The sequence below is a fragment of the Magallana gigas genome, chromosome 2 (assembly GCF_963853765.1).
Source record: "Magallana gigas chromosome 2, xbMagGiga1.1, whole genome shotgun sequence".
Taxonomy (NCBI): Eukaryota; Metazoa; Mollusca; class Bivalvia; order Ostreida; family Ostreidae; genus Magallana; species Magallana gigas.
The window spans coordinates 5,327,296-5,338,074 of record NC_088854.1 but is presented as its reverse complement, the minus strand read 5'-3'; the positions used below and the strand labels follow the sequence as shown (position 1 = coordinate 5,338,074).

At 37.8% G+C, this 10,779-nt stretch overlaps 2 protein-coding genes across 4 annotated transcripts; one reads left to right on the top strand and one right to left on the bottom strand.

Moving 5' to 3' along the window:
- Positions 1 to 1,264: 1,264 nt before the first annotated feature.
- On the top strand, positions 1,265 to 1,867 carry LOC136272609 (uncharacterized). The gene has a single exon (XM_066074365.1). The coding sequence runs from the start codon at positions 1,265 to 1,267 to the stop codon at positions 1,865 to 1,867; it is 603 nt and encodes a 200-aa protein (XP_065930437.1).
- A 3,305-nt stretch (positions 1,868 to 5,172) lies between these two features.
- LOC105328301 (transient receptor potential cation channel subfamily V member 5) lies at positions 5,173 to 10,374 on the bottom strand. Of its 3 annotated transcripts, XM_011429098.4 has the most exons (5): positions 10,198 to 10,374; positions 9,839 to 10,109; positions 9,395 to 9,490; positions 9,146 to 9,230; positions 5,173 to 8,009 (listed from the first exon to the last, which is right to left on the bottom strand). In XM_011429098.4, exon 5 carries the CDS (start codon positions 7,966 to 7,968, stop codon positions 5,287 to 5,289), a length of 2,682 nt encoding a protein of 893 aa, XP_011427400.3. In that variant the 5' UTR covers positions 7,969 to 8,009; positions 9,146 to 9,230; positions 9,395 to 9,490; positions 9,839 to 10,109; positions 10,198 to 10,374; the 3' UTR covers positions 5,173 to 5,286. The 3 variants fall into 3 exon arrangements, with proteins under 3 accessions (XP_011427400.3, XP_011427399.3, XP_011427402.3); XM_011429097.4 differs by lacking the exon at positions 10,198 to 10,374 and having other exon boundaries at positions 9,839 to 10,174; XM_011429100.4 differs by lacking the exons at positions 9,146 to 9,230; positions 9,395 to 9,490; positions 9,839 to 10,109; positions 10,198 to 10,374 and adding an exon at positions 8,470 to 8,621.
- Positions 10,375 to 10,779: the final 405 nt, after the last annotated feature.

The following is a 10,779-nucleotide window of genomic DNA, read 5'->3' as shown; positions in this document are numbered from 1 at the left end:
GGACACAGATGCGAGTGATGTGGCAATTGGAGCAGTTCTTTCCCAGGTACACAATGGTATGGAGAGGGTAATTGCATACGCTAGTCGAACATTGTCAAAAGCAGAACGCAAGTACTGCGTCACAAGGAAGGAACTTTTAGCTGTCGTCTACTTTACCAAATATTACAAACACTATCTGTATGGTAAAGAATTTCTAGTGAGAACAGATCACAGCTCTCTAAAATGGTTATTAAACTGCAAAAATCCGGAGGGTCAACTTGCCAGATGGTTTGAAAGTCTGAGTAATTTTCAAATTATCATTGAACATAGAGCGGGTAACAAGCATAAAAATGCAGACGCACTTAGCAGAATACCCTGTAGAAAAACGTGTTGCCCTGAAGAAAAGAGTATGGTGAATTCTATTTTATGCCCACCATCTAAAAATGATGATTCGTTGAAGGACAAACAAGCAGTTGACACTGATATAGCTCAGGTGTCAAAGTGGGTTGCTTCGGGCATAAAACCAAACTCTGAACAGCTATCTAGCTATAGTCAATTTGTTAAAGGCATTTGCGCACATTGGGATGCTCTTGAGATTAGAGACGATGTTTTGTTTAGAAAGAAAACTTGCAAAAACGGGAAAGTTTTGTATCAGGCTGTGTTGCCATACAGTGAGCGCCGAACTGTGCTTAGTCAATTTCATGACGAACGAACTTCTGCTCATTTAGGTTTTAGAAAAACTTTAGAAAAGGTGAAATTAAAATTTTACTGGCCCGGATTGCAGAAAGACGTTAAACAGTACATTGCTGGTTGTGAGAAATGCCAACGACGCAAGGCACCAACAACGAATAAGAAGGCGCCAATGCAAGTTGTCACTTGCGGTACCCCCTTAGAACGTATCGGTACAGATATATTGGGTGAACTTCCAATGTCAAACAAAGGTAACCGATATATACTAGTTGTGTCGGATTACTTTACAAAATGGACGAAAAGTTTTCCAATGGCGAATATGGAGGCAGCAACTGTTGCTAAAATAATTGTGGAAGAAGTCATTACAAGATATGGGACACCCAGTGTGATCCATTCTGATCAGGGCGTTCAATTCGAAAGCCAATTGTTTTCAGAAATGTGCAGATTATTTAACATCAAGAAAACTCATACAACCCCTTACCACCCTCAATCGGATGGTATGGTTGAGAGATTTAATAAAACTCTTGCCAATATGTTATCTGCATAAGTTGATGAACATCACAATGACTGGGACGATCACCTTCCATACGTAATGATGGCCTACAGATCAGCTGTCCACGAAACTACATGCACGACACCAAACATGATGATGTTAGGTCGAGAAGTTGCTACACCTCTTGATATTGTTTATGAGATGCCATCATCCATGAAAAGAATTCCTCAAAACAGATGGGTTTGGGAACTGCAGGAAAAACTAGAAGAGGCCCATACCATCGTGAGAAAATTGATGAACGACAATATACAAAGGCAGAAATGGTACCACGACAGGAAACTCAATTGGCAATCATTTAATAAAGGCGATAAAGTTTATGTGTATTTTCCAAGGCGAAAAGCAGGAACATCGCCTAAGTTCTTTTCTTACTGGCAGGGTCCCTTTGAGGTGATTGAAAAATGTTCAAACGTAACATACAAAGTCAATTGTGGTGCCAGAGGAACACATCAGGTCATACATACTGATCGAATCCGACCAGTTGTGAAACAAATTTTGAGAGGTGAGCAAGATAAAGAAGTTACCTCTAATAAGCAAGAAGCAGCCGCTTCCAATCAGATTGACGACAGGAAACGTGACAGTGACATGACAACAAATAAAAGACGTACAAAACGACCAGCCTATCTTGATGACTACTGTTCATTTTAGTTCTATTCTTTGTAGATCATGCCTAAAGTTAAGCTAACTCTCAGGGAAGAGTCTACAATGAAATGACCATTGTACTTCTGTTCAGACAGATTTCCCCAGGCACACCAGATGACTAAAACAGTTTTGACTATTACTAAAGATTACGAATGTTTAGTAGGAGGCACCTTTAAACAATCACTATTATCATATCAGTTTTTAATAAATGTTTTCTGACACTTATGTTTTATTTTGGAATGCGAGGACGCATATTTTTTCGAAGGCGTGGGTAATGTAATGATTTTACTTCCGGATTGAAATGTATCATGTGTTTAACCAATCAGATGCCTCCATTTTTGACCAATCAGTGATAATCAGTATACCCAATAGAAATGATGCATGATTAGACCAATCAGTGAGAACTTGCAGGGTATATATACAGCCACCCTATCATTCTTAGTCAGTCTTCTGCCGTTGAACGACTCAACCGGTCTTCTGGCGAAACTCTTCGGTTAGAGTTCTACAGAACAGGGATTTGAGCTGTGTCGGAAAGCAACAGAATTGTTAGCTAGACCACTCAGTTCTTAACCCTGCTTCTGTAACTTGTGTCTTAGTGACTTGATAGTGTCTTTGTGACTTCGATTGTGTCTTGGTGACTTTCGACTGACCGTGTATTGGTGAATTGATAATGGTTGTGTAGCACAGTGGTAGCAAACAGAATTGTTTGTTTAAATCCACAGTCTACGGATAGTTGATTATAGGTTAATTTTGTATTTTGATTCTTGTTAGTTGTTCTACAATCAAATAGCCATGGTAGGCCCTAGCAAAATCCTATTATTACTGCGTGTTCTATTGGCAGTTGAAGTCTTCGTTGCATTTGTTGATTCTTACTTGATTCTTAGGAAGGAAACCTAAGCGAACTCACGAATTATAAACTGATTATTTTATTTGTAACTTGAAAAACCGTTACACTATTTTGTTTGTTCATTTTCTAACAACTTCTCAAAAACATTCTTTGAAATTAAGTGGACCAGCCGGTTAGCTATTGAATCTTAAACTGCCTGCCTCGGGAGCATAATATTGCTGACCCTCTACTCCGTAGGCGGGGTTTATCATGCAGACGCTGGGCTGAACTCAGTGAAGATCACTCAGTGGAAAATTTTCGCTTTATATATTTATCACTGTTGCTTTTATATTTCACAGTCCCGTTATATATATACACGACCTAGCTTTATACATGTATATATATACACAATTCTTTATATATATATTTGTAATTCCTTTATATATAAAGCTGCTTATTTTTATATACTTGAGTTTATCGTATATATAGGTGTGTGTTTTTATATATACAATGAGTTTTTCTTATAAAGACTTTTCTTTTTATATATCTTATGTGGCACTTACAGGCTTCCGTAATAACCTATGGAAAGCACGGAATGTTTTATTCATAGTGTTTTGTAAGGATCTGTACCGGAAGTGAATAAGTCGCCGATTTATATGAAAGTTTTCATGCCATAAAACCAGGTATCGTTGTCGTGAATATTGCGGACCAAAGAAATTAAATAAAACGCAGCTCATTGAACCTTTAAAAGCAATAACCATAAGCAGGAACGTATATACTAACGGAATAGTCAACTTACTTCTATATTCGCCATGGTTACTTCCCATGCTATCACGCCAGCCTTGACAAGTTTGTAAAACTATGTTCAATCCCAGTAATATATAAAGGTTTTTAAAGCGATCTCATTAGACTATCGTTAGGGAGGCACTGTACTCGAGAACTTGTGTCTCAACTTGTTAAAAGCAAGTGAATTAGTGAATTACCAAATATCACACGTGTTTTCTTTTAAGTTTATATTTACAAGCACTGCGATTGGATCAGCTACTCGCAGCTGCAGCCATTCATAAAACGGAGCTTGACACTGAGTTTTCGTAATGAAATCCGCCAAGGGTTTATTGGGAATAAAGTGGACCGAAAACCCTTGGCTAGCGAAGATGGTATATTACGATAACAATCAACCATCATCATGCTTTGAGTTCAAACTGATTATTATGCCTCAACAGAAAAATGCCCTCGGGGACGTCACAACCCATCAACAAACAGGCCTAGACATATTGCAGTGTCTATACACAAATCTGTACTAACTTAGTGAACAAGATTGATGTTAAATACCAGAGACACGTGTTCAAGAATTTGAATATATAAAACATTATTAAAAAAGGGACGAACACTATTCTGTATGAATTTATTGCTGACTACAGTTTAGCTGACTGGTTTGGGCGGCTCGACGATTTCAGGTTGAATTGGCTACGGGGGTTTGTAGGCGCATTCCGCCAGAGTGCCGAACTGTAAGCAATGACACGTCATATATGCTGTCGAGTAGGTGTCGCCATGTTTAATAATGGTTCCATCTGGAGCATTGCAATTTCGAACTACAATTCATTATGGGTTCATTATCGATGATTTTAGGACTACTGGTAGTTTTAACATTTGAATTTAATTTTGATTAAGTTTTGTATATTCTAAATCCAATTATGAGCACAACCTCATTAATGACAAAACATAAAAAAACAAGAAATTATATTGAGCAATTGTTACCGTTAGGACATAAAGGACAGCATTGGTTAGGATCGTGGACGGCATCGACACAACCGACGGAAAAGCAGTCTACAATGGCACAGTAGGCTTGTCCAGAGGACGAGCACTGGCAGATCTCACATAGAGAGGGATCGAATGACCCGACCGGGTAGACATTGCCGTGGTAAAGGCAGCCTGAAGATGTGACAAGGTCCTGACCACTGACCGTCAGAAAAATTGCGGCTGTAACACAAAGGCTGTGTTTTGTTAGAGACACAGTCCAAATCTAGCGCAATTTTTTGTGCGCCGTAAATTGCAGATTTTTACTTTGGGAGGCACTGTGGCTCCCAGGTCGTCCATCCGAATTTTTTCAGACCGGGAGATACAGACCTGCAGCTAGTCGTTGCGCAATCTGTTATTTAAAAATACAATGCATTTGTACCTTTTAAGAACTTTTTTCGATACCCATTGTGATGAGACTGTGGGTGTGTGTGCGCGTTTGTGCGTGCGTGTTCAATTAGAAACAATGCTATATAAGAAATCAATTTTGTTATAACTTTAACCTTTTTATTTTTTTTCAAATGCAACCATGAAATTCAACTATTTCAATGTATAATACTGCCTTTTCACGATGACTGCAAAAACCCGACTAGACTAGATTGAAAATGTTTACCCTAACAATGTCAATTACAAACTTCAAAATGTTTTCAAATAATGTATCCAAAACGTTTAGAAAACTCAAACACAATAAATAATCAACGTATTGAGGTTTTTGTCACCGAGTATCACAGCATGTCTTAAAATAGCACTTTTTGATACGATGCTCCATAACCTTCAACATTATATGTACATCTTGATTTGATCAGGTATATGAATCAGCGAGATTCCGGATTTCATACTCTAAATGCTTCTGCCCCTTTTCAAAATTCAGTCCATTGAGAGGTGTCCTAGCTAGATTTACCCGCCATATTGGCGACTCAGTTTCAACAACAGGTGAGTGCTGGCTCCGCTGTTCCTTATCATTCTCAGAAAGATATCTTTTTCGTTGCGATTTTGGCGTCGGTTTTCTTGTAGGACTTCGGTCAGAAAGTACTTCGGGAGATTTTGGTGATACTTGTCTTACGTTTTTCATTTCTTCATTTTCTTCGTCCGTGTTCCTTTCATCTAGTTTTTCAAGTGGTCTCCTTTTCTTCTCTTTTGTTGACTTTCTACGACGAACAGAAGGTTGAGAGGAGTCACTGAACGGAGATCTTACTGAATCAGCGGCAAGATCTCCTGTCCTATACCTTTGCCGAAAGGAAGTAAAGTTCGAGTTGTAAATTGGGTTCGTAAAATCGTTACTCATGAGCAGACTGTCCTGCATATTCAACTGTGGGCGCAGTGTTTGTAATTCATTGCATTTCTTTTTCGCACGTATTTTGTCCTCCGTCGTTGCATATTCCATTTGCAAGGAATGGATTTCCAAAAAGTAACGGTCTTCGTATTTCAATTGTTTTGTAATTGGATCTGACCCTTTGATAGTTTTTCTTGTCCCTGCACAGGACAAAATATTCTGAAAACAGCAAAGACAGATGATATCCTCGATGAACAGAACGACAGAGAGTTGTTGTATTCGCCACTGAGGAAACCGTTCTTCTAGCACAAGGGAACATGTCTGTGACATCATTGCAATCAAGGCATTTAGCATTAGAAGATATGTGAAGACCGTGTAGGCAATGAAGATCGTAATCGCTACCCAGGGAATTCGGGCGGAATAAAGTACGCTAATGTCATCAATTCCAATCCCGAGCTTAAACATTGCCATCAGTGTGCTTCCGTACGAAGTAAAATCCTCCTCGCCTGTTCCTCGAAACACTATGTACATTCCAGCGGTGAAAGAAAACAATACAAAAAGAATTACTAGTCCAAACCGGAAAAGATCCCCAATAATCACACGCTTGATTAGTTCTGTAAAGAAACTAAAATGTTTTATTGGTGAAAGAAAAAATACATTCAACCACCAACCGCAGATTAAAGCTAAGATCAAGGGAATGTTATCATGTTCCTCTGTTATCGACCACAAAACATCAACGATCATTGTACCAGATAGCATCAACATAGGAATGATGTATTCCAAATTATGAACAAAGTAGGAGCGTTTATTTTTCTTTCGAAACTTAGCGCTCAACAAACAAACTGCTATAAAACCGTAGAAGGCACCTGCAACAAAAGAAACCCATCGAAATCCGTAAACAAAATTTTCAGACAGCGTAGTAGCATTGTTTCCATTCACACTTGGAATGCTTAATTCAACATTATATACGCTATAGATAGTCAAGACTATCATGAAGGCATAATGTAGTACCATCCATAATCTGAAAAACCATTGATAAGAGTTCCATTTCATTTTTATGATATTTTTTACAGGTGGTAACTCAATAATACGATATGCGTCTTTGCTGTCGTAGTCAAATCCAAAAAGCATTTCCAAAATAGATTCTGTTTCGGGGTAGGAGCAACATTGTTCACCACAGGGTGCACACTGTGTTTCATTTGAGTGTACGACGTTTTTAGCTATTCCATGCATATATTGGGGAATAGTTTTCTTTGAGAAAACAGGTGTGTGGTAGCGCTTTCCGTAGGCTCGAACGGTGCTGACAGTATCTATTTCTGTTACATCATATTCCTTAACGTCAAACAATCCATCATTTGCACTTATAAAGCAATATACATCTTTAATGTTAAGAATCTCTTCGAAAAGTTCTGTCACCCCGTGTTTGGCGGCAAGCTGAAGTGGGGTAAGGTGTTCCCTGTTTTTCAGAAACCAAACTAATGAATGGGTATGTCGATGCATATCATTTCCAGAGTGGTCTAACGTGCTTCTTTCGATTCGGTTTTTGTTTTCCAGTTCTTGGTTCAAGTGCCGCATCGTTTGAATAATGGTTACTACCTTTTCTGGGTATGTCGCTGCGTACTTTACCAACGAATGAAACACAGTGTCGTACTCTTCATTTTGAATGTGCAAATCAGCTCCAAACTCTAAAAGAACATCAACTATGTCGGTATTCCCCGTCAGTGCGGCGACAGTTAAAGGAAGTTGTCCCATCATCACCGTGTTCACGAATCGAGATCCTGTTGCGCGAATGTGCAGCAAAGTGGACATCTGGATATCCTTTCTCCGACCAACCTCTAGCATTGCCTGGATAGCCTCTATGTTGCCTTTTGTGATGGCCATATGAAGGGCGGTTTGACCATGAAACTCTACCGATTGTTCTCTCGCCATGAGAAGCAGATTAGGACACAACTCTGATAATTTTGTAACGAGGTTTTCGTCATCCTGGTCCTTGATTGCCAAGTGTAGCAGAGTCTCGCCTTGTTGTTCGGGGTTCTGATACATCCGTAACCAATTAGGCTTTCCCATTTTTTCTAAGGTGTCAAGCCTTATAGTGGCACTCTCGGTGTCCCCGTTCCTGATATCCTTGGCGAGTCCATCAAGAAAAGTTCCCATGTCATTGTCGTTTATCAATTTTCTTGTTGAACTTCTAACATGTTTTGTGCGCTCCATGTTGAAATTTCTAGTAAGGTCAGAAAGTGGCAACAGTTTTCCTGAAGTAAAAAAAACAATTCCTTTCTATTACTCTCTGAATAAAATTGTCGTTTGTTTCGGTTTCCTTTGAAGCAATATGAATCGTCTAATAACATAGTCTGATCGAAAAATTACTTCGGTCTTCCCTTTATCGTGAAGTATTAGGCATGTTTACTTAATAACAGCTTGCAATTGATAGATACGTGTATCTATTTTCAAATAGATACAAACATTTAAACAACTGCAATACTCCTTACACTGATTTTACTGTCGGCTTTGAACCAATATGAAGACTTACTAATTGTTAAGGAATCATGCATTGGAACAGTTAACAAGGCATTAAATATCTGGAAACAAAATCTCCGTTTACAATTTACCACAGATATTTATATAGTTATTTTAAACGTTTCATAATCGGTTTAAAATGCTTTTGAAGCGAACAATGATTCCTTTTATATTCATTCATCATAGAAATACTACCTTTTAGGAAAGTTTTGCTGAAACATATAATAACTGTCCTCTATAAATTACCCCAATTCACGAATAATTTCTGTGTAAGTAAGGAACGAAGACTCAAATTTTCCGTGCTCTTTTTTACATATGTACTAGATATTGTACCTTTGACTAATTGTTGAAAATACCCGGGAAAAAGAATTACTCATTGGACTTTACCTCAGCTATACCGTCATCGTTTTATTAAACATTGACTGTAACGGGGAATTAATTGATGGGAAATCTTAAGAAATAATTAATGATAGTTAATGTAATCATTAATCAGCGTTTAAATGACAAACCAACCCCCCCCCCCCCCAAAAAAAAAAAATTTAAATCTTTTCAGTCTTGATCTAAGAACGATAACTCCTGAACTATGACCGTGAGGTCATTGAGTTATTTTAAATCTTTGTAAATTGCCCCAGAACTTGGCACCGGTGAATCACTCTTGGCAGTCGCCCTGTTTTGTGGACTTTGTATTTGATCAAGTTGTAGAATATTTGTCTTTATCTCAAGAATTCAACAGAAATCAAACGAAGCATAGGTACAACATTCTTAAAAACATACCTTACTCAAAACATTGAATATTGCACGTTTGATCAAAAGTATGCATAAGCTTTATTCATCATTGTTGAATATCGTGCGTAAAGTTCTTTACTCCTACCTTTTGTTAATTTCTGTACATTCCCTAAGATCCGCCAACCATCATTACGTAACAAAGAATTCCCGTTACTTTCTTGATGTGGATTCTGAAAGTGCATTTTATAAAACGATGAAAAATTAGCGACACCAAGCTGTACCGGTAATCTTTTAAAATAAAGTGCATTTTAGTTAATAGAGTTTTGGGATTATAATAATCCGAATGGATCTTTAATAAAGTAAAACGTAATTTGGCAGTGTATGTTTAGTTTACCTGAGGAATAGAACGTTCGGATCTTGTAGTTTTCTTATTGATTTTGCATGGTGCACGGGTAGCGTCGATCAATTATTTACAACGCTTCTGCAAAGTCTGCAAGCAAAAGACAAAAGCCTGGTAGATTAAAAATTCAGAACACAGATAGAACTCGGTGTTTAGGTACATGTATTAAAGTTAATGAAAATCTAATTTACTAACTTCAGATAATATCCAATCTTTCATATGCATGTATTCCCAGAAAATCACAGCACATAAGGGGTGGCATTGATTTTGTGAAAAAATAATGTTTGATCTTCGTACATAGAAATATTGACTTCGCCACACAAAAGAGTTTGAGAACTATTATCGACGTACAGTGTAGAGCTATTGTGAAATTAAAGTCCACAAAGAACGTACAGACAAGGACAGTTAGAAGTGGTACAACTACCTGGCTCTACTTACTTTGTTTTAGAGGACTTAGGTGGCCACTATTCTGGGAATAGCTGGTATCTCGGCATTGGTCTGTGCACTGTCCATATTTCTTACTGCGTATATATAAATACATGAATGTTCGATTCAGCGAGGTCTTTGTTCTATTGTTTACGTCCCCCACGTGTTTCCCAAATCAGCTGGTCCGGAGATTTAATTTTTTGTAAACACACCTTATTTAAATGCCCTCTCTGTCTTAGACGATGTGTCCTGATGAGGTGTCTTTGTTAGTGTCCATGTAATCCTGTACGCAAATTTACAAGGTCATTCACAAAGGACATGCAATTACTGTGTAACGGCGATACTAGGGGGAACTATGTCCATATACTTACCACCATTTGAAGATTCCTCATCGATACATGAATTCTGTCATTTTAAAAAATGGCATTTGTTGACATTTAAATCCAATCAGCTGATAAGTAATAAAAGTCTAAAATGCAGTAATGAGCCCGCAAGTTTTTTCCCCATCGATTTTCTTATCAAATTAACCCGAGTATTGATTAAGAGTATTATTGAGGCCGTGGAACACTCGAACAAAGGCCAAAAACAGGAGGACCTTTGAACTCCAGAAACACAACAGTTATCGATGAGAAAGATAAATCCTTTAGATATACAGGTACGTATATCGATCGACGGAAATATGCAAGCCAAGCATTAAATCTGCAACTCATTCTAAAATTCCAAAACAATCAACAGTTTTTCACGGAAATCATTTAGTGGATCGACAAATATAGAAAATTGTTAGATTTATTATAAAACCATCCCGCCTTCAGCAGTATATCTATACTATAACACACACATTTGTACAAGTATTAAACATTCATATGTGCATAATTGTATGATGCAAAGAAAAAGAAAGACGTATAGATATTGTTACCCATAGCCCTCATTCCTGCCATAAAAAAGTGCTTTAT

What these genes read in the sequence shown, in the direction of transcription:
- LOC136272609 (XM_066074365.1), top strand. Translation starts at nt 1,265, where the DNA reads ATGGCCTACAGATCAGCTGTCCACGAAACTACATGCACGACACCAAAC.
- LOC105328301 (XM_011429098.4), bottom strand. Translation starts at nt 7,968, where the DNA reads ATGGAGCGCACAAAACATGTTAGAAGTTCAACAAGAAAATTGATAAAC.